Source organism: Drosophila elegans, unplaced genomic scaffold, assembly GCF_018152505.1.
Source record: "Drosophila elegans isolate 14027-0461.03 unplaced genomic scaffold, ASM1815250v1 contig_476, whole genome shotgun sequence".
NCBI classification, from domain to species: domain Eukaryota; kingdom Metazoa; phylum Arthropoda; class Insecta; order Diptera; family Drosophilidae; genus Drosophila; species Drosophila elegans.
This window is the reverse complement of record NW_024545863.1, coordinates 17,474,907-17,497,456: the sequence shown is the minus strand read 5'-3', so window position 1 is coordinate 17,497,456 and position 22,550 is coordinate 17,474,907. Positions and strand designations below refer to the sequence as shown.

The 22,550-nt window shown below is 45.7% G+C and overlaps 1 protein-coding gene across 2 annotated transcripts; it reads left to right on the top strand.

Annotated features, from left to right (window-relative positions):
- Positions 1-1,706: 1,706 nt before the first annotated feature.
- Positions 1,707-22,542, top strand: LOC108141570 (steroid receptor seven-up, isoforms B/C). 2 transcript variants are annotated; one of them, XM_017265016.2, is made up of 5 exons: positions 1,877-3,013; positions 11,029-11,178; positions 15,146-15,697; positions 21,550-21,707; positions 22,424-22,542. In XM_017265016.2, exons 1-5 carry the CDS (start codon positions 2,341-2,343, stop codon positions 22,538-22,540), a joined length of 1,650 nt encoding a protein of 549 aa, XP_017120505.1. In that variant the 5' UTR covers positions 1,877-2,340; the 3' UTR covers positions 22,541-22,542. The 2 variants fall into 2 exon arrangements, with proteins under 2 accessions (XP_017120504.2, XP_017120505.1); XM_017265015.2 differs by lacking the exons at positions 21,550-21,707; positions 22,424-22,542 and having other exon boundaries at positions 1,707-3,013; positions 15,146-21,538.
- Positions 22,543-22,550: the final 8 nt, after the last annotated feature.

Sequence of the window (22,550 nt, the reverse complement as noted above, 5' to 3'; positions counted from 1 at the left end):
TGCTAATTCCAAAAGTATCCAAGAAATAACAGTCGACAAATGGACATATCAAGTTGCGCAAGGTGTCCTCGTTAAGAACGAATTCAATTATCGTTATGATTTCATGTTTTGGCACTTCCCCAGCCCATTTCCCATTTCCCCCAAACACGTAAACAAAGTCAACAAAGTAGCAGAGTAAAAGTCGCTGCCGAGGAGCCAGTGCCTGATCCAATTAGCCTACAGAAATTATTATAATTATATTACGACAGTCAATGGGCTTCAGTTGGCCACGGCTGGTAAACTTTTATTTGGGGGCAGTCCGAGTACATTGTGCGTTAATAATACGCTGCGATTTTCGTTAAGCGACTTTTGAGGTCAGTATGGATCTGCCACAGTTGTTAAACATTCATAGATCATGTGATTTTAATAGATATTTCATTGAAACTCTTCAATAGCTAAGTAAATCCAATTTAACGACGTAAAGCTCGAATCAAAACAAGTTTATTGATTTCTTTAAGACTGTAAAAAGAGGCATAAAACATGGATTAGTTTTTTTTGATTAACAATCTTATGAAAATTACCAAAGTAATAAAATAACAAATTGCAATTCTACAACTGAAACTATTAATTATAAAATTTAAGCTATAAACTAGTTACAGCACTTTACTACAGATGCTTCATTTAATTATCTTTTATACAAAAATAAAAGGAAACACCTTGGACCCCGATTTCTTAAGTCGAAAATGGTTCTCTGTTATTGAATTTAACAGTGGCGTGTTTTGCTATAAAAACAAATTATGCTTTTCTAAGAGTTGATATAAAATAACCATATATAGTTTTTATTCGTTGTCAAAGTAATAAAAACATTATTAAATTCGAAAAAACTGTGGCTACGCCACCTATATGAAAATAAAATATTTTATCAAAGGCAACAGTACGTATGAGTTATAAACTTTAAAGCCAATGCGCAGACCCTAAATCGCTTTTTTTCCACTTTTTCTTTTGTGTATGCCTTAAATTCACCAAAGCGCAAAGTTTTAGCCGGGTAAAAGTAGGACCTTAAATTTGTTTATGCAAAAGAAAACCAGATAGTTTAAGATTTTCATGCTATATGGATGTTCAGGAGTAATACCATCCCAATCTTTATATCCCGCCCCATCCTGTCTTCCATCATCGCTATATCTTTATAGACCTGCGGCTTATCTTGTTTTCCTTTGGCTAGCAACCAATAGAAAAGAAGCTTTAAAGCAAACATTTAAATGCGAACGGGCATTATGGCCGCCAAACTCTTCCCCCCAGATAAGAAAGCGTACTTTAAGTCGCTCCAAAATTGTTGAAACACAAAGTGGAACGCACTTTAAGGCGACCAACCAACCAGAGAAGAACGATTCGCAGCGCAGTGCTAAGATAAACAATCGCAAAAACTTATTTCGGGGTGGAGACTCGACTCATTTCAAACAAATTGTTAAAAAGTTGGGACCCCAAAGTCCGACGATAAAGAACCTTAACGGTAAAAGTATCTAACAGATGCGCCCGGCAGCGAGCTAATAAGAGCAAACGGGTTCTAGTTGGACGAGTGACTTGCCTTCGTTGAGTGCAAATCGCTCACAGAGAGGCAGAGGCAGAGACAGACAGATAGAGAGAGAGAGAGAGTGGTTGGCAGTGGCAGTGGTGGTGGTGGTGGTGGTGGTGTTGGTGGTGGAGCTGCTGCTGAGAGTGGTGAGAGTGGTTGGTGGTGGCAAATCAGCCAAACGCGTCGAAGGTCTTGCCCCACAGCCGTGTGCGACTGAGAGCGGCGATTGCGCTCAACCGCAGGGAATACGGCTGGCCAAAGGAGCGAGCAGATCCGCACCAGTGCCCGTTTGAGTGGAGTGGCGAGAGATTTGTGTGATGTGTCGTTAGGTCGAAACGGTCGAGTCGAGTCGGGTCGGGTCGTGTACCTTTTGCCACGAATGTTGTGCCAGTCAGGCTCTAAAAGGCCTTACGAGAACAGCTGAGATTTCGCTGCTCCGCATGACGCAAAGATACTGAAATTAAACTGAAAAATTCCAAGTCTTTAAGTTATCTGCTACATCGTGTGTGCGCCGAGCGGGAAATTCGAAAGCGAGCAAGAGAAAAAAAAAATCAAAGTGTTTTAGTGAAATACTGAGATGCTAATAGCATAAATAAAAATAATTTTTATAAAAAAAAAAAAAATAAATAGAAGAGCAGCAAAGGATAAATAATCAAGTAAATAGAGCTTAGGACTCTAACGAAAGCAGTGCGCAGTACAAAGTGTATTCCAGCAATTATCCCACGTGTTCCGACCCGGCCGCCAAAATTATTACGCACAATTCGCTGAGCGTGTACGGCGGCGGCGTCATGTGCGCCTCCCCGTCCACGGCTCCCGGCTTCTTCAACCCGCGCCCCCAGTCCGGCGCCGAGCTGTCCGCCTTCGACCTCGGCCTGTCCCGCTCGATGGGGCTGGGCGTGGGCGTGGGTGTGCCGCCGCACAGCGCCTGGCACGAGCCGCCCACCTCGCTGGGCGGCCACCTGCACGCCGCATCCGCCGGACCGGGCACCACCACCGGCAGCGTGGCCACCGGCGGTGGCGGCACCACGCCCAGCAGCGTGGCCAGCCAGCAGTCGGCGGTGATCAAGCAGGACCTATCGGCCTGTCCCAGCCTCAACCAGGCCGGATCGGGCGGCCACCATCCGGGCATCAAGGAGGACCTCTCCAGTCTGCCCAGCGCCAACGGCGGCTCCGCCGGTGGCCACCACTCCGGCTCGGGCTCCGGCTCCGGATCGGGCGTGAACAACTCCGGCCACGGCTCCGACATGCTGCCCCTGATCAAGGGCCACGGCCAGGACATGCTGAGCAGCATCAAGGGACAGCCCGCCGGATGCGGCAGCACCACGCCCAGCTCCCAGGCCAACAGCTCGCACTCGCAGAGCAGCAACAGCGGATCGCAGATCGACAGCAAGCAGAACATCGAGTGCGTCGTGTGCGGCGACAAGAGCTCCGGCAAGCACTACGGACAGTTTACCTGCGAAGGTGAGTACACTGGCAGAAAATCTGATTGATATACGGAAATAGGAACTTGGATAAATATACAGTTATAAAAGTGATTCTAGATAGTGAACTCTTACAATCATCAAATGAGATTTGTGTCTTCTTACAAAAAATTGTACTTAAATTTTTTCCATATTTAAGTAATGGAAGTATCACTGTACTTGCTATTTACTTAACATAATGATATGTGTATACAAAATCAAAAATCATTCTAGATTAGTTAAAGACTAGCATAGTAGAGCATTGGCTAGAGGTTCATATATCACCCTTGTCCCATAAATATTTGCTACTATAATATTTTTAGATATTTTTGATTTTTTGCATATTTCAATGCCAGATTGAAATGTTTAAAAATATCATCGCAGCATGATAACTTTGTTTTCCGAGTAGCGATCTCACCTCTGAGGTGCAATTGGGGGTCAATTGATTTCGTACTCGAGCTCGTACTGCTGGGCCGGGATGACCAAACAGAAATGGCCAACGTAATAGAAAGCGGGCACAAAAGCGTGCCTGCCAGCCGCTGATTTTTGACAGTTTCGGTGAATTATGGCAGTTTGATGAGTTGGCAATAAACCAACGTGGCCAGGTGTGGGTGTGCGCGGGAATTCTTCCCAGGGCCATGCAAATCTTGGCGGGATCTGCGTTGCAGCTGGATCGGCTATGCCCAAGGCTAGTTAGTTGATCGGGGGGCGAGGGCCTCCAAATCATGTAAGGATGTAAAATACTTTTATGATCCAAAAGATATTCAGCGAGATTTACGTTTGCGCAACCGCTTACTGTCCCTTTTGTTGATATATCTTTGTATAGGTAAATTTTAGTACTGCACTTGGCCGTCTAAGTGGCCATTAAATTGCATAAATCGGTTGTTTGAGAACTCCAAAAGCAAGTCACTTTCCCAGAAACCTTTGCACCTCCGGTCAGCATTCCGTTACACTACAAATCGCAGCACGGGAGCCCTCGAAATAGGTGTATATATATGGCAATCCGGGCTGAGGCACGCACTACCGCCGCTGCCTCGCCTTATCGCCAGATAAAAATTATTATCTAAATAAAATACGGCCGTGCTTTGTCCTAAGCCAAACAATTGTTGTGCAAACATGCAAATTGTGCGGCGACCGCTAAATGAAGCGCCCACCTTCTTATTGTCTCTGGAGTTCCGGAATGGAGGAGGGCTGCGGGGCAGATGAATGGCATGGCGATGGAGATGGGGATGGAGATGGGGATGGGTAACTGCATTCAGCATTCAGATAGAGGGAGATAGGCTCTGGCATTTAGTGCAGCTTGAAGTTGAACTTGTCATACTCGTATCTCTTCAAATGTTCTGGCACTGGAGCAGCCAAGAAGTGTGGTGACTGGGCAGGCACAGTGGGCCGCGATGGCAGCCAGAGATTCGCAGATACCCACACTTTGCACTCCGATGGCTCCCACTGTTCGCGGGCGCTGCTATTATTATTAATCACCGAGCATTTTGTACGCATGCGCAACCCACAACAGCAACAATCAGAAGATATGCGGCTCTGTGACCGCCTCGTTGCATTCTGAAGGTGTTTCCCCCCCTCCCCCATTCCCCTTGACAGTATAGTATGTTGTATGTAGTATGCAGTATGCAGTATGCAGTATGTATTATGTAGTGCATGGGTACGGGTATCTCTCGGTTGCCTGTTGGCCTGATGATGTTGCCACGATAGCAATCTATTTTGTTCTATGCAATCGCCAGACGCTAAAGCTTGAGCCTAGGTTTCAGCTTTAGCTTCAGCTTCAGCTTCATTTTCAGCTTCACTCAAATGCTGGCGAAATAAAACGTAGCAAAAATCATAATAAAGCGCATAGAGCCCATATCATTGCCGGCGTTTTCAGTGTTTTTTTTTTCGCTGTTGTATTTCACTGAACCCCAGCCCAGTCGCGTCCTTTCAGCTGATTCACTTCGAGGTGCAGATACTTTTCGTGGCTCTTAGAAAAGAAAGATACTCCACTCCACCGCGGCAACTCGTTTCGGCTGTCTCAGCTCGCGTGTGTGTGTGTGTGTGTGTGTGTGTGTGTGTGCTCACTTGTCCGTCTGTCTGGCCGTCCCTACAGTCCGTCCAAATGTCTATCCGCTTGTCCAGTTTGCAGGGTCTACGCAAAAGTATGGGTATGGCTATGGCTATGGGTATGGGTATGGGTATGTGAACCCATGCCAAGACACCCCGCCAGTCGACGTACTCGTAGCTGCAAGATTAATTGTAGCTTATGCGTGTTGTCCGTGTCCGTGTTCCTGTTCCTGCTCCTGCTCCTGCCGATCTGCCTGCCCATGTCCTCCCTTAGTGGTGGCAACTTGTTTGATTTCGCGCCCAGCTGTTGGCGAATTTGGGATTTAAGGATGGGCGGCCAAGAGTCTCTTGCACTCATCAGCAGCAGCATTGCCTGGTGACCTTTGGCCGACTCGAAAAGTCACGGTTTAGTGGCGGCTGAATAATGTGCGCTGATAAAAGCGCCTCGATAATATTAATGATGAGTGGTGCATGGCTCTAATGTGGCAATACCCCGTTCCTCCTTCGGCCACCCTCCCCCCCACCCCCTAACTCACCGATTAATTTGGCTATTTGTCATGGCTATTAGTGGCCCAAAAGCTGAGATTTCACGTATCTGTTGCGCTGCATCATCAATCAGTGCACAAAATATTAAAGCCGCCGTTTCTGCGAACCCATTGAATTTCCAATTCCGACATGAAAACTATCTCAGCAGCGATGTCAAAAGTGAATTAGCATAACTTGGCCGCTGCAGGCGCACATGACAATGACAAATAAATTTTGCGAAAAATAACCGCCACAACTAAGTACCTGGCATGCAATTAATTAAAACAAACATCAGCTAAGCAGAGCAGGACCGAATTGAGAACATGAGGAGTGGAGTGGGGAAAAATTGCCATCCAAACTAATTGTTAAGCGCCAGCCGAGCCCATTAGTTGCCACAAGTAATGTGTGTGAAGTGCAGCCGCCAGGCGCAGATTGTCAACTGTGGGGCAGCATAAATAATCCCGGCTCGGCTTGTTCCATTTGCCACATTTTCCGCGAACGAGCTTACATCAAACTCATTTAAATAGATTCCCACGTTCGGCAATTAAGCCTCTCTCAGCCCGAAATCCCAAGCTCAGCAGCTCCCAGTCCCCAACTTCATACATACAATTTTAGGCTGAAAATGTCCGAAAATTGTTGATGTCGCGAAACGCTTTGGTCAGTTTGTGTGCTGTATCTTTGTGTCTCTTTGGAGGGAGAATCTTGTTTCCTCCGACTTCTTCCTTTGTGCAGAATTGTATTCAACATGTGTGGCTTTTTAATTGACTTCATTATGATGTGGGCAAGTAACAAGAATTCTAAAGGGGAAATTGCTGAAAAATTGTAGATTTTTGAAAGTCTCATAAAGAGATTTCTAAAAAAACAAATGTTTAAGAATACGTGGGTTAATAACCAATAAAATCATTCTTAATTTCGCATTTATTTTCTTTGTTGAAAGCAATGTTCAAAAAGGTTTTTTTTTTTATAAAAAAATACAATTTTTGCTTTTCACTTTGCACCTCTTGACAATCTGTTAAATGGCGCTCTTCTGAAATTCGTGTTTCGCTGTGGAAATTCATTCCACTTTGAGCATTTAACAAAAGCCAAACATAAATCAATTTGCTGTCTGTGATACGACCTGCCCCACCCCCTGCGCCCCCTCCGCCACTCCGCCAGAGCAAAGTAAAAGCAACAAAGTAAATACGAATGCACAAAATTAACAACGCCCACCGAGCATTGCAATTTATGACGCTGCACTTTTGGGCATTTTTCTGTTATTTTTTTTGGGGAGTGGGCGTGGCTACAAAGCCCGCGGCAGCGGATTTCTTATTTATTAATTAGCAAGAGGGAAAATAAATTCAAGGCTTGTATTAAAAATTTGCATTTAGCGGACCAGGATGGCTGAAAGTCAATTTCAAGCCCATAACATATATCAAATAAATCGCCTTTTGATAAACATTTATAACTTCCGTGCGATTTGCAGTCTGCGGTCTGCAGCCTGGCTGGCTCTTGATTTACAACTCGGTAGCAGTAGCTTTTCCCCCATGCGAGCGGCATAACTTATGGCCCCGATATTTATTTTGACAAATTTGTATGTTTTTGCAATGGCGTTCGGATTCCCGGCCATTTGGCGGGTTAACGACGTTGTCACAATAATCATACTTACAGGAGCAGAGCGTTGCCCAACTCTGTGTCAACATTAATGAGCCCCGAGAGCTGAACCCTTCATTAAGGGCAGCCCCAGGAAAATCTCCAAAAACAAAAGTTAATTGTACAGATATTGCCGAGACAGGGAAAATCAACCGACAGACAAACACAAACAAACAAACAAACAGGGCAAAAACAACTGCCAACTGAATTCGGGCAGACATTGTAATCATTAAAAGCTGGCTTGTACTACAAATCGTTGTACTTAGAAGAAATGTTCGAGCCAATAAAGCTCGGCAACCAGCTAGCTAGCTAGCTTAGCCTGTCTGGAAGACCAGTCTATCCAGGCTGCTGAGGTCTCTTAAAATGAGGCGCAAAAAATTCATCCTGACACGATGCGATTTCGCAAGAGGCCCCCGAAATGAAAGAGAGCCTCTGTGGGGTAGGGAAATCGTGAACTACCGACTTGATCCGCTTTATAATGTAACGGTTTAATTAATTATGTTAGGCCAGGCCAGGCTGCTTTGGGCCAGACTTGCAGTTGCAGTTGCAGTTGCAGTTGCAGTTGCAGCTAAAGTTGCTGTTGCAGTTTCTGTTGCCACTTCATGCGCAATTTTCGTTTTCAGCCAAGTTCGGCTAATCGATCAGGCCCAGCGAAATGCAGCACGTTTTTGTGTGCATCTTCGAGGGCCCCGAACTGCACTTGCAAGTTGCACAACTTTGGCCAGAATCCGGGCCTGCAGTCGTTGCCTTGGCCATAACCCCGCTTAGCCGCTCAGCCCCTTAACTGCCATGTGTCGTACATGACCAGGGCATTTGCACGGCTAAGAGGGACCGACTTGCTGCATAACTTCGCATAGCATCAGTTAAATGAAAGCTAAAACTAAAACTAAATCTAAATCGCTTATCGCCAAGGCGGCATTTTCTTTGGCATTTGCCTGCGGCAACGTGACACATGCAAGATGTAAATGAATAGCCAGCTAAGGCTGTCCCGATTGCAGCGAAACAATCGCGATACTTCTGCCCGGACTACGGTTATGGGTAGTAGCTTCCCAGATTGGCATTTGATTTACAGTTGACCCATATTGGGCCATAAAGTTGGGGGGGGAGCCTGCTGGGATATCGGCATCGTCACCGTCACCGGCATCGGCACCTGTTCCGTTCCAGCTTTAGTTTTTCTTGCCATTTCCTCGGGCCCCGTTCATAATCAGTGCATTTTGTAGATACTCAGAGTGCATGAGCCGAGTTACTCGCAGTTTCGTGTCTGTCGACGGGGGCTGTAATTATGTTTCGGTTGTACTCCAGATATTTTGTCTAGCCGCCTCTGGACTGCAGTTGTGCAGTTGTGTAGTTGTGCTAATTACTTTGACTAGCTGGTTGCTCCGTGTAAGCTTAACATTTAATTATTGCACCTTAATGATGGCCCTGCTCCTCCGCCTCCATCTTCTCCTGCTGCTGCTGCTGCTGCCCTCTTGTGTGCATTAGTAATTAGAAAATGAGCCAAAGTCAAGGCGACTTTGACTTTGCATTGCCGTTCCCGTTCGCGTTCCGCTTCCACTGGGCCAAGCGATCATTGACCGCGGGCTGGAAAATGGAAAATGGGAAATGGGAAATGGGAAAAGTGTAGTCCAGCGCAATTGATTGGGCCATCTGCCACCCGAGAGTGCATGTGCCAAAAGATAGAGATACCCAGAGATTGCCGGCTAGAGCCAACTAATTTAACGCTTTAAATTGCCCAGCCAAGCGGCAAGGGGATCTCGTGTGGTGTAGATAGATGGCGATGGCTATGACTCTGTTCACTTTCAGGAAGTTCAATTAATAAAACGCTTAGCTTAGCTAAGCTTAGTTCTCGGAACCTCTTGCAACTTCTAACTGTATTGAACGCTTTATGGCGCGTAGCGCACGCGAACTGGCTTCCTCAGCTTCCTCAGCCACCCGCTGGCAATTAGGTGAAGCGGTAATTGAAACTACCGCAAAGTTGGCTAAGCCAAAAAGCCAATCGTTTAGGCCGAAGCCGTAGAAGAGGCCATATTCTAGGGCTTCGCTTAACTGACTTCCCACACTCGCAGCCCAGCGCTAGAGCGATCCACCCTTTTTCGGTTATTGATATAACACGATATCCACTCCACCCCGTCTCGGATTTTGTTTACGGTATCTGGCCCATGTACTCGTATCTTCATCAATAACGACGCGCATCTTTCGCATCGCAAAAGTCCATCGGGGATCGTTCCCGGGTACCCGATCCTCCCAAAGCCAAAGCCAAAGCTATCCAAAGATGCCCAGATACTCGGGATGGAGCTGCAGCTCTAGATAGAGTTGCGATAGGCGCATATGGGCAGTTCGCCTCTGTTGCCAGTTCTTTTATTTACCTCTGCTCTGCCCTGCTCTGCTCTGCTGGCTTTCTGGCCAAGTTGTCCGTTCGCCGCAGTGCAGCCAGAGTTGGTGGAGGAGGCCAGAGGATGGGGCAAAAGGCAACGGTACGTTTTGGCAGAAATCGTGACTTGGTACAATATCGTTATTCGTAGATCATATGGTGTAAAAGGCTGGCAGTGTGTGAGTGCGCATTTCTGGATGTGTTCGTAGTTTGTAGTTGTCTCTCGAGCAGTTTCGTAGGAAATAGCCGAAAAGTGAGGAATACTGAATGCCCTTTGGTGGAGGAAATGAAATTAATCTCTAGGACTTGCCAATCATTGATCAGAGATCCCTAATGCTCTGGCCATTGCTTCAGTTAAGACATACTTAAGCATACTGCTTTTCATTTAATCTTCATCTGAAGTCGCGGCTTCAACAACTTCTTTTAAGTGCATTAAGCGATCGACTTTCAATCAATTTCAATTCGCGGGCCACGTTTTGTTTCCAATCCGGTGGGAGGCTGAAGCCACACGATCGCATTGGCAAAAAGCATTGAAAGATCTTTTATAGCCTGTGATCGCATGCTATATAGAGGGGGGAGGGGAGGGGAAAGGGGAAAGGGGAGGAGTGGATAGGATGGAGTCTGCATAAACGCTCAGCGCTTACATATTTTGTTTGATGATGATTTTACAGCTTAAAACGAATTTTATGAGCATATGCCATTGTTTTGAGTTATTGTGAGAAATTTTTTCCTAGCTCTGCGGCAAATGAAAACCTGGTCCCAGACAATGCCTCCCCAAATACATATATGTATAGAAATATATATGTTTATATAAGGTATAATGTATCCGCCTGCCAACTGGCGAGGCTCTTTATGCAGAAAACGCTGATGCAGTCGCGCAGAGCCAAGTGATACACATGTTTAGATACGCGTCGGCGACATTAACTTGCCGTGTCGCTGGCTTGTCCTACAACAACACCCGACTGGCTGCGGCTGCGGCTGCGACTGTGGCCCAAAGCACTTAGCCAAAGTTAAGGCTTAAGCCAAAACTAAAAACCAAAAACCAAAACCGTAGCCCAACGAGCCGTGGCTGATCTGGCCTTCTAGCTTAACAGTAAATTCGTGGCAAGCCGAACTTGAACTTGCTGCCAGTTTTCTGCCAATTTCCCTCTTTTCGGAAGGGACGACGGCAGCTTGCCAGTATCGCCGCGGCCAAGATACACTTTGTTAATTGAAAGCCATTAAAGGTAATTTTATGGGAGGCGTTAAGCCATGAAACGTGTAACATGACCATTGACATGGGCATCAGGAACTTGGTGCCGCGCAGTTTGTCAAGGAGTGCTTAAACAGCTGGAGCCCCCAAAGTGGTAAAAATTCCTATTCTAGGCACTTTAGTGACTATTTATTTCGGTATTTTTGTATCTTAGTATCTTATTAATTTTTGAATTTCTTCTCCCTTGCAGGCTGCAAATCATTCTTCAAACGCTCGGTGCGACGCAATCTCACATACTCGTGCCGCGGCAGCAGAAACTGTCCCATAGATCAGCATCATCGCAATCAATGTCAATATTGCCGATTGAAGAAGTGCCTCAAAATGGGCATGCGACGCGAAGGTAAGACTTATTCCCTCATTCAAAGCAAAAAAAAAAAAAAACCAAACAACAAGTGTGTTATTCTATTCAGAACAAAGAAATTCAGGCACATAGGCTGCTGTGAGCTGTGAGCTGTGGGTCAATTAAAAGTCAAACCCAGAGGCAAATGCAAACAAAATAAATTAAATCAACGGCAGAAGAACGGAAGTAGAGCAGCGCGATGACTAAATGTCACATGCTAGGAATTTGAACAGCGGCTAACAATTGGGTTCGGTTCGGTGCGGATCAGTTGAGTTATTTGGGTGCCAGGAACTATGCCAAAGAATGTTCAGTTCGGATCAGTTCGGTTCAGCTTGGATCAGCTTGGATCAGGACAAGTGTTCAGTGGTCAGTTTCAAGATTTCCCCCTTTTTACTGACCACCACGCACAAATTGGCTGCAAGCCCCCAATAGAGAAAAAAAACAATTAGGCAGGCGATTGCAGCCTATTGACCCCGGAGATCAAATGCAAACTTGTTCATAATTACAATGAAGCAGTAAGCCACACTGCGAGAAATGCAAGCCACGATGCAATTGATCAGCTAATCAAATGCAGCCCAATGTGTATGGTGTAGCTAATTTGTAAGCACGGCCAAGCCAAATATTTGGCATACTTGGGTGAGACTCGTTTTCCTGCAGCGACTGATTGACTAGCTGACTGCCTGAATGACTGATTGACTGGCTGACTGGTTGACTGATTGAATTGAGCGACTGTCGTTTGGTCGGTGCACCAATGGCCAGTTACACTTGTCAGCATTAACAATTAGCGTCCGTCGGGGAGTCGCGGATACAAAAGATAGAGACAGACGGCAGTTAGCGGACGCTAAGCTGTTATTATTTGCACTAATATTGACAGGTTTTTCGCAAAATGCTAATAGCCAGCAGCCACAAAGGCAACGGCTACAGATGTCTGAACGAACAGTGTACACTAGACACACATCGATTTGGGTTAAGAACGAAAACGTTAATTTATGGCGACTACGGGCAATTAAAATGCAGCTACATCAGCCTCCTCTCAATGCACTTGTAATTAAATGAATATAAACATTTATTTAGTCGCCGACGGATTGTGCAAAAAAAAGCATTTCAAATTTACCTAAGTCAATGCTGGCCGCGTCGAGACAAGTTTTTGGCTAATTACACAGTCCGAACCCAAGTCCGATCTACCTGTTGGGCCCATTAAATTAGCTATTTCCTCACCCAGTACCTGTACCTGTACTATACTACTTCTACTCATATACTTGCCCCAGAACTCGTAAAAACGCTAAAGAGTTCAACACCTTTTGCCACATTCTGGAGCTGGGTTGCTGCTTTTTCAGTTTCGTTGCGTTGCGTTGCGTTGCGTTGAGTCACATTTCTTTAATGACAAGTTCTGCGTAAAACTAGTCCCTCGCCTCGCTATCAAAGCTGAGAAATCGTGAGAAAATCACAATTCTGCATAGGAGGTTTCCTTCGGATTTACCCTCTTTATGGACGCGGGGTGGGGGCCAGGTACTTAGCTGCGAAGCGGGACAAAGGTTGTGCCTGGAACGACCCTGGGTCAAGAAATTGTACGGGTTTGGCGCACAAAAAGTCTAGCAAAACCTGAAAAAACAACATCAAATCGGTGTTCCGGGTCGCTCTAATTAAATTGCAGTGTCAATTGGTCAAGGGAAGTGGGATGGGGCAGCAGAGACGGGAACTGGTTGGCAAATCGCTAAAGTTTTCCTGCACAAAAACAAGTTTTTAGGGGTAGCAAAGTTATGCTAAATTATTTCAGATTTATTATACATTTTTAAAGGGATTTTTTGTTGTTCGGTGGGCTGATCGGCCATTCGAAAACGGTGAACTCTTGCTGGTGAACTCTGACCACTCCACTGAAATTCCATAGCAGTGCAATCAACACCTGCATTCGCTCGATTCGGGGCTTGGTCGAACGCATTTCTGGGCAAACAATGGCTAGTTGGAGCGACTTGGCTGGTTAGGAAAGTGGGTCAGCCAAAGGTTTCTTACACCTCCACGGCCAGATGGAAACTCCACACCTTGGCAGTTGTGGAAGTTGTGGCAGTCTAGGCACACCAGCACACACATCCTAGGCACACCTAGAGCAGCTCACTGGCAATCTGGCCAACGCAATCGGAGCCTTGGGCCAGGCCACTAAAACAAAGCATTGGCGAAAATGCACAAACGTTACCATTGATCGAAGCTCATAGTGGTGCAGCTGGAAAAAAGTAGTGGAACTGGATTCGAATACGAAGATCTCTACCTGGAACGTAACGTCTTTCGGAAAGCGTTTTTGGTCAGTCCGCACAATGGACACATCCTGAAATCCCTTTTTTGTCCCGGCCTCGAAGGTGTTTGTTTATTGCCTTTGCCGGAGCAATTAAGCCCGGGGGTTGCACCACCCGAATTTGAATCCGCACCCGAACCAGTTACTTGACCACTGTCCATCCGTGGCGGCAGAGAAAGCGAGATAGGTACACTTATTTACACAATACATTTGCGTAATTGCGCGATGGGGTGAGAGAGGACGAGGACGAGGACGAGGACTCTATAAGATGCACTTGGTGATCTATGACGGCAAACCGGTCGAGCGGCCAGTGTCCAGCGTCTTATTTATGCGCCTGGGAAAATATTGCCTGACCGCAAGAACAGCGAAGAAGCTGAAAGGGCCCAGAAAAGAGGATCTGCCTAAGCCTGTGGTTTCGCACCGAGATCAGGTCGAGATTACAGCAGCCAAGAAAGCAATTGCTTAGCTGTGGAATGGTCTTCGTGGCCCTGGGCCGACTTGCCGACTTGCCCTTTTGGCTGATTGCTTAATGAATGAATCTTCCGCCAGCACGTGCTCAAGTTCCCGCTCACATGTCACTCGCTGCCAACACTCGAGAGCGTGTCCAAGTGGCTTAACTTTCAGCAGATATTAAGTATCCATATCCACATGTATCCACGCCATAGTCATGTTCCTGTCGCAATACGAATGCGAATGCGAATTCGCAGTCGAATCCACGTCAATGTCTGGGGAAATGTCGTTTCCGGCCAAAGTTCAAAAGGCCTTTCACTTTCCATTTAGCTGCTCAGTTGTTAAGCGTTTACATTGTTAATTATAATGTTTATATATAGCTTCGCTCGTTGCTAAGAAAAAAAAAAAAACGAAGAAACAAAAAACCTGTAAATTATTTCCTTTCTTTGCTGTACTTGCCCAAAAACTGCCAAGACTCTCCCCACATCTGCTGCTGCGGTATCTGCAAGATGTGTGTATCCGAAGGATGCGCGTTGAAAGTATTTAGTTCGATTTGCATATCTAAGCAGTCGCGACATCACAGCCACACAGAAAGGGGTTGAAATTCTCCTGGGGTGGCACGAAAGTATCTTATGACGATGTCTTGGCCTGCAACAATGGGCGGGCAACAACAACGCAGTTCTATGCCCAGATCGAGGTGGCCAGATACTCAGATACTCGGATATTCACATATTCAGATATCCAGATATCCAGATAGCGAGCATTGTGAGTTGTGGCAGCTTTGCCAACAGAGCAGAATGCCCCGCATTGTGCTTCGTGTGATGTGGCGGTCAAAATAAGCCCAACAAAAGCAAGAGTCCTCTTTGCGGGGTGTCTGTTCCCTTGCCAGGATATTGGATTTTGGAATTTCTATAATTTTAATTTTTGTTAGAGAAGAGTAGGGCTAATAAAACCTTATAATTAAACTAGTAGTTTGGTTGGAGCTAATCACAACATTAAAGCAAACTAAAATTTCAAATAAAATTAATTATAAATGGAAATCTTCTATATTGCTTTATATATGGTTAAGAGTGCCTGAATTATATCCTTCATTCTAAAAAATGAATAAAAATCAAAGAAGCTTATCTGATTTTATTTTGAAGAGCTTTCTGTAATTTATATCTACTTTTGTAGTTATCCTTAGTGTCATTCCACCAAACTAATCACAATTTCTACCTCTTTTATTTTCAGCTGTCCAACGTGGCCGCGTTCCACCCACTCAGCCCGGACTGGCCGGCATGCACGGGCAGTACCAGATCGCCAACGGCGACCCCATGGGCATCGCCGGCTTCAACGGGCACTCGTACCTCAGTTCCTACATCTCGCTGCTGCTGCGGGCGGAGCCGTACCCCACCTCCCGCTACGGCCAGTGCATGCAGCCCAACAACATCATGGGCATCGACAACATCTGCGAGCTGGCCGCCCGACTGCTCTTCTCGGCGGTCGAGTGGGCCAAGAACATACCCTTCTTCCCGGAGCTGCAGGTGACCGACCAGGTGGCCCTGCTGCGGCTCGTCTGGTCGGAGCTGTTCGTGCTGAACGCCAGCCAGTGCTCCATGCCGCTGCATGTGGCGCCGCTGCTGGCCGCCGCCGGACTGCACGCCTCCCCGATGGCCGCCGACCGCGTGGTGGCCTTCATGGACCACATACGCATCTTCCAGGAGCAGGTGGAGAAGCTGAAGGCCCTGCATGTGGACTCCGCGGAGTACTCCTGTCTCAAGGCGATCGTGCTCTTCACCACCGGTAAGTTGCTGGACATCCTCTACAAGGATGTGCCGGCGCTGCTCACCAAGGTATCGGCCCTGATCGGCAAGGGTTCTCGTTCCCCCTCCTCCACGTCCAACGACGATGTCCTGGCCGTGGTGCGTGAGCATCTGGACGAGCTGAACCGCCTGGAGCTGGAGTCCCAAGCTCCGCAGCAGGCGCCGCTCCATCTGGCCGCCTTCATGAAGAGCGTGGCCGGCGTCGAGGCTGCAGTGCAGCAGGCGGAGCAGGCCCAGGTCCAGGCTCCTCCTCCACCTCCTCCTGCCCCCTCTGCTCCCGCCTCTGCTCCTCTGCTGCCCTCCGCCGGCAGCGCCTTCAGTAGTTGCCCGATCAAGTCCGCCGGCTCCGAGATGGACCTGCTGGCCAGCCTCTATGCCCAGGCCCAGGCCACGCCCCCAAGCAGCGGCGGCGGTGGCGGTGGCGGCGGGGACGCCTCCGGGCACAACAACAGCAGCGGGCTGGGCGCCTCGCTTCCTACTCAATCGCAAAGCGGTTCGTCCTCCCGCAACCTAACCGCCTCGCCGCTGAGTAATTCGCTGGCAACCGCTCCCGCTACTGTTCCCACCTCCTCTTCCTCCTCCACATCCACCACCGCCCACCACCCTGTGCCAGTGTCCTCCGCCTCATCCGCCCCGCTGGGTGGTGGAGCCTATCAGACGCCCTCGGCCGCGGCGGCGGCGGCAGCCATGTTCCACTATCAGACGCCACCGCGCGCCGCCTTCGGTTCGGCCTTCGATATGTTCCACCACAGCACGCCCTTCGGGGTGGGCGTTGGCCACGCCCTCTCCCACTCGGGCGGCAGCGGGAGCGCGTCCTTCGGCAGCCCCAGTTACAGGTACTCGCCCTATAGCCTGGCCGGTAGTAGATGGCAGTTGTAGGATCTCACAGAAGTCGAACTGAGCTGTACTGTACCGTACTGTATATTTACACATGTATCTAGAGCGTTAGGAGAAGCGTAACTTACTTTAGTGCCTACTGATAGTTTCTATTTATTTATTGCCTTACACTAAGCATAATTTATTCTAGCCGTAATCACTTAGAATCGTTTAGTGAACTTTGCCAAAAAATTTGATAAACAAAGAATCGATGAGGAAGGAGAGAAAAAGAAATTTAAGAATATATATATAAAGCTGTTGCTGTTAAACAAAAATCTAATCCTGGCTTGTGTTTTTACTCGTTATTGCTTACTAATGATTTACATCGCTTGTTGACTAATTTTAAATGTATTATTTATTTGTTTATTTTGGTTTACTAACAAACATTATATTAACCAATTGACTAACCCTGCTTCTTAGCCATGAACAACTAAAAGCTTTAGCTTTAAAGTTTTCGTTTATTTCCAAGTGAGATCCTACCAGCATTTGTTAAATTAAATTTTGTTGGATTTGTCGTTAAACAAAAGAAATATGTATACAACCTTTTGAAACTATTTAATATTATTGATTAGATTTGTATTTTGAATTGAACTTGAACCGTAATGTAACATAATGATGAATTTGATTTTGTTTCTCTAACGAAATGTCATCAAATTCATCATTGTTAAATCGTCCTTAATATCAAGAACATTCTAAAACCTATGACGAATTAGTTTTCATAGCTCTAAACTAACATGATATGAAAACCATTTTATCATTCTATCGCATTTAAAAATAAAATAACTAGTTCCTTGAAACTTCTTTACCTAAAAGTTCCGAATTCTAGGTCAATTAGTTTCAAATCATTTACAAACAAATACCTTGTAGCTTTTATAATTGCTCTTAAAATGATCAAAATCCAATAATCAAATGCCTTAGATGCCTAAAATGATGAACACGTTCTGATTAAGTATTTAAGGCACAATCCTAACCCAAGGTAATGGCATCATTTTTATTTTTCAGCTCACGGGAAAATGTTTAATTTTGTTGAATTTATTTCTTAATAATTTCAGCAAATTTAACGGTTTTCAGTTGCATAAAAAACTCATTTATTTAACACTAATCTTTTCACATTTTTATTTCATTTTTTAACAAAAGCTATTCACACAAAAACAAACAAAATTTAATCTCATCCGCACGTGGCAACAAAACGCTGGACTTTGGGATTACACACACACTGAAACACATGCACGTCTAAAACATGCACACGCACACAAATAAGTCACAACAGTTCATATGCGAATAATTTAAATATTTTTAAAAGCTTATAACATACCTATTTTAAGACAATTCGGTTCCACGCGAAATAAATCATTGAAGCTTTGTATGCAAATAGAGTGAACCGAGGTTTTCTTTGACTTTAGCCTAAGCTAAGTTTGCGATTAAGTGTAAGTTAGCGCATTTAAGTTCGATTAACGTAGGGTAGGGGAAGTGCAGTATTTTTGATTTAGTAACTCCCCCCTTTTCCCGTGTCGTGTCAACTAGCTGTCCAATTCCACGTCGCAATTGTTTTTCCGCTGATCTGAACTCAGTCCGGCTCTCAGATATCCCATTCCCCCCGCCTGCTCTTCGTGGCGACGTTTATTGACGTCGAGATACCACATTATGAACATTAATACAACACTCGTTTATGTCGCTTACTTACAAGCCCAACTCCAGTCGACCAATGCACCAATGGACCAATGGACCAATGGACCAAGTCCAGGTCTTGGCCAAACTTGCAATGAAAATAATTTTACCATTTCCAAAACGCTGTGTGTGTCGCTTGGCCAAGCTACACCGTGAAAATAGAGGGGTGTTTTTATAAAAAAATTAAAGTGTTATATTCGTAGACTTTGTGCTTACTTTGCTAACAAAACTTTTGTGTTTGGCTTCCGTTTAATAATATTTTCTAAAACAATTTCAATTTATCAATTTTTCCTATGGCTTACACTACCCTAATTTTTCTTTGTGTAAGCCAAGATCAGCTAAGCCCGACTCTTGAGGGGGCGTGTGTGGCGTGGAGTTCGTGGTCTCGCTGGCTGAGACCCTGGACCGACTGGCAAGCTGCAATTGCATTTGAATTGGCTGCATGAGTCCATAAACTGCAGCCGATCAATCGCTGCGCGGTTTCCAGTCCCCAAACTCCAATCCCCAATCCCCAGTACCCCGTACCGAGTACCCAGAGTACCCATGGTTCGAACTCAAAGATTGTGGGAGACGAGACACGATCGCGGTAGTAAAATACCGGGTATAGACTTACTAGATCTTCTGCAGCGCATTGACGACATGTCTGCTCCTCTGGCTGGCATGGCCTCACCTTGCCGCGGTGCATCTTCGCCCCTCTGATTGCTGTCGTTTGTTGCAGTTGTTAAGAGTTGTAGCTTTCATGTCTTGGCCACACTTTTTGACCAACATTCTGTGTGTGTTTTGCGCTGGCTTTTGGCTCGAAGCAGTGCGGATCGAAGCAGAGTGGAGCGGAGTGGAGAGGAGTGGAGTCTCAAATCGTTTTGTGGCGCTCATTGATCGCCTGCGCTACTTTTCCCCTGAAAATTGCCAGCGACGTGCCTCGAGGCCTGGGACTCTGAATCTGGCAATTAACAGTAACTTTTGGGCCGGGGCAGACGTCGTTGATTAGAATCATTAAGGGCGCGTTTCGATATTAGGTTTAGGTTTAGGTTTAGGTTTAGGTTTAGGTTTAGGTTTAGGTTTAGGTTTGTCTGCCAGTCTTTTAGACTGTTAGTCTGCCTTAAACGGGCTACGAGCTGTGTTTGCCCAAGATTTAGATGCAGTCGATAGAGCGGAACTCCTTTTGCCCAGCCTGTCTCCACAGTTGACCCCACACGACCCGATCCTTATTAAAACTAAATAAAGTTATAACTGTTTTGTGGCGGTCGCGGCACGAACTGCGCGGCCAGAACTGGAGCCATAAAGAACACAAATCTAATAAAATATAATGCAGCAATTCATAATTTTGTTAAACAGCTCAGATCGCTTTGGTGGAGCGGGGGCATTACAACTCCTTGTGCTCCTTTTTCGATATGTCTGCTGGTTGGGCAACCAACTACTTTACGGTCATTATGCATTTAAAACACGCGGTCACGATCTCTCCCTCGCTGAGTTAGTAACTGCGACGACCCAAAATCGAAAACTGCAAACTGAAAACTGCAAACTGAAAACTGAAAACCGAAAACCAAACACAAATACAAATCGAAGTCAAGCCAAGATCGTCGTAGGGTACATAACTACAAGCCGAAAACAGTTAACAAAGCCAAGAGCCAAAAAATCAAAGCCCAGACGAGGCTAACCCCTCGAGAAAGCTCTTTCTCCAGTGCTGCCCGACCTGGAAGTGGAATGTCTTTCACTTTGGGCATGCAACAACTCCTCCACGGAGCTGCTCCACGCCGAGAAATCGCATCCCAGCTCCTCGTCATCTCGGCTGCATTTCAATGAAACCAAAACTTTGTGCCTGGCACAATTTCATTCCACCTCCTTCGTCTGCTGTCCATCTGGGTTCCCGGGTATCGTCCGAGCTAATGGAAAGTCAATTGACAATTATGGCCGTGGCCAATGAAGTGATTCGCTGAGCTGGCCGGACTGACCATGTCTAATTTGTATCGTCAGAGCTTCACGATTATTACCATTACCCTTGTTCGAACGCTCATGGCTCATGGCTCGTTGTTCGTTCCGTGGTTTATGAAACCGAATGGTTAATAATGGCTAATTGAATTCCTGTTGCCTCTGGCGACAAATCATTTAGCCTGATTTACGCGCTTTGTGTGGGGGCAAGGCCTAGGAAATTTATACGATAACTGCGGCCCAATGTTTTTTGTGAATATTATCTGTGAGCCCGATTGGCTGGCCCAATCATCAGCAGATCTTGGCCGCACAACAAGCCGTGGTTTTGCCTTTCCACTGACACTCGTCTTTGTGGCCGGCTCAGATTCGCAGTTGCGTGCAACCAATACGGCCGAGAGAGCCATTAACGACATGCAGTGCCAGACAGCTGGCCATGCAATCACAATCGGATATATGAGCTCGAACCATGATGATATCGGCCGGCAAATGGCCCAATCATTAGCTCAGCCTGCTCGGCTGCTAAATGATATATCAGCAGCAACTGCAGCTCTTTCGCTTCGCATTGCGTAATGGAGTCCTAGAGTCGTCGACTCTACGCAGTGACTAATTAAGCAAACAAAATTTCATATGCAATTTCGAAACGCCATTCTTAACGGCAACAACCATTTAAAATGCTTTAAAGCTATGCAAATTTACAAGTGCTGATGTCTAATTTGAATTTCAAACAGTCAAACAGTCAAACAGTCGACCACAGAAATATATATGAGTATAAAAAATAGAAGAACCGCTCGCTGCGGTGTGTTGATGTTTTTACAGCGGCAATTGATAAGCAAACTTTTGGTGCCTGGCAATTAACACTCGACGGCACACGCTGCGTATGCGCAATCCAGCAATCCGACAGCATTGCCGTAATTAAATGCCACGGCTAGCTGACTAGATGGAAAACCCATTGGCTAGGCTGTATCGTTTTCGCGGGGACAGGGCAGGGCGTTGTCTTGCGGCTTCATTTTCCCCAATTTAATTAACCCAGTGTTGTTCGGTTGTTCTCAGTGGACCGACTTCAATTGAACATAAATCAAGCAAAACATGACGTAATCTCTCAGTTTCGTCATCGATCCGCTGCTTTTGCCTTGTTTTTGTTGTTTTTATGTTCAGTGTGCTCAACTCAATTGAACTGAGCTGAGTTGTGGGCGTGGCAGCCGCTCATGTTCGGTTATTGGTTTGACGTGACAGGCATTCGAGAGTTGGAAATTTCGAGCTGAGCCGGCGCCAGGTGAACTGCCCCAAAGAGTATTTGCATCCATAACTGTGAATCTGCAGGCAACTGATGGTCCATTCGCTGTTTTGCCCCTCTTTCAGATGCCTGCGGCCTGTCCGACGTGACGCACATTGAATCCCTGCAAGAGAAGTCGCAGTGCGCCCTCGAGGAGTACTGCCGGACCCAGTATCCCAACCAGCCCACGAGATTCGGCAAGCTGCTGCTCAGATTACCATCGCTGCGAACTGTCTCCTCACAAGTAAGTTTTTCTTAAGGTTAATCATAGGGCAAAATAAAAACTATAGTGTTATGTTATAACAAGCATTTGTTATAGTAAGGCTGAGTATTAAAGTAAAAATAAAAGCTTAAAGCAACAAATCTCATGCGCCATTTTTTCACAACATTTTATATGAAATTGTTTGTTTTAAGTAAAGTGGTTTTGAAAATAATATTATTTTAAAAAGCTGAAAGTTTATAATTATATGGGGGGCTAACAAAATTACTGCTCTTGTGAACTTTTAGAAAATTGTAAAATTTAGTTTTGAATAAATTCGGGGACCAAAAATTAGCCCCTTAGTAAACAACATATTAGTCTTGTTAGTGTCTTGTGTTATTTGATATTTATAATAATAATATATAAAATTGTTTGTTTAAAAGAAATTTGTACAGAATATTATACCATTTTAAAGCTCTACCACTTAAATCTGCTTCTGAAGCTAAATATGTTATAGTATTTTATATTTATTTTATATTTTTTATCTTAGCAAAAATATTTTGTTTCCAAGACTTAAGCCTACCAATCAAATTAAGAGAAACAAAAACAATTGGGACAGTGTTCCCCCTTTTGTTAAAGACAAAACAAGCCATAATATTTTTAGGGTTAATCTTTTTTCGAAGAATTGTCTCCTCTATATTCTCAGTCACTCCCCCTAATTTAAATCTTTGCTTTCCATTCTTCTGCTCTTCTCCGGCTAGGTCATTGAGCAATTGTTTTTTGTGCGTCTAGTCGGAAAAACGCCAATTGAAACGCTGATACGCGACATGCTGCTCAGCGGCAACAGTTTCTCCTGGCCCTATCTGCCTTCGATGTGACACACGATGT

Coding starts and splice junctions, on each gene's coding strand:
- LOC108141570 (XM_017265015.2), top strand. CDS start 2,341: ATGTGCGCCTCCCCGTCCACGGCTCCCGGCTTCTTCAACCCGCGCCCC. Junction 3,014..11,028: donor CGGACAGTTTACCTGCGAAG/GTGAGTACACTG, acceptor TCTCCCTTGCAG/GCTGCAAATCATTCTTCAAA. Junction 11,179..15,145: donor AATGGGCATGCGACGCGAAG/GTAAGACTTATT, acceptor TTTTATTTTCAG/CTGTCCAACGTGGCCGCGTT.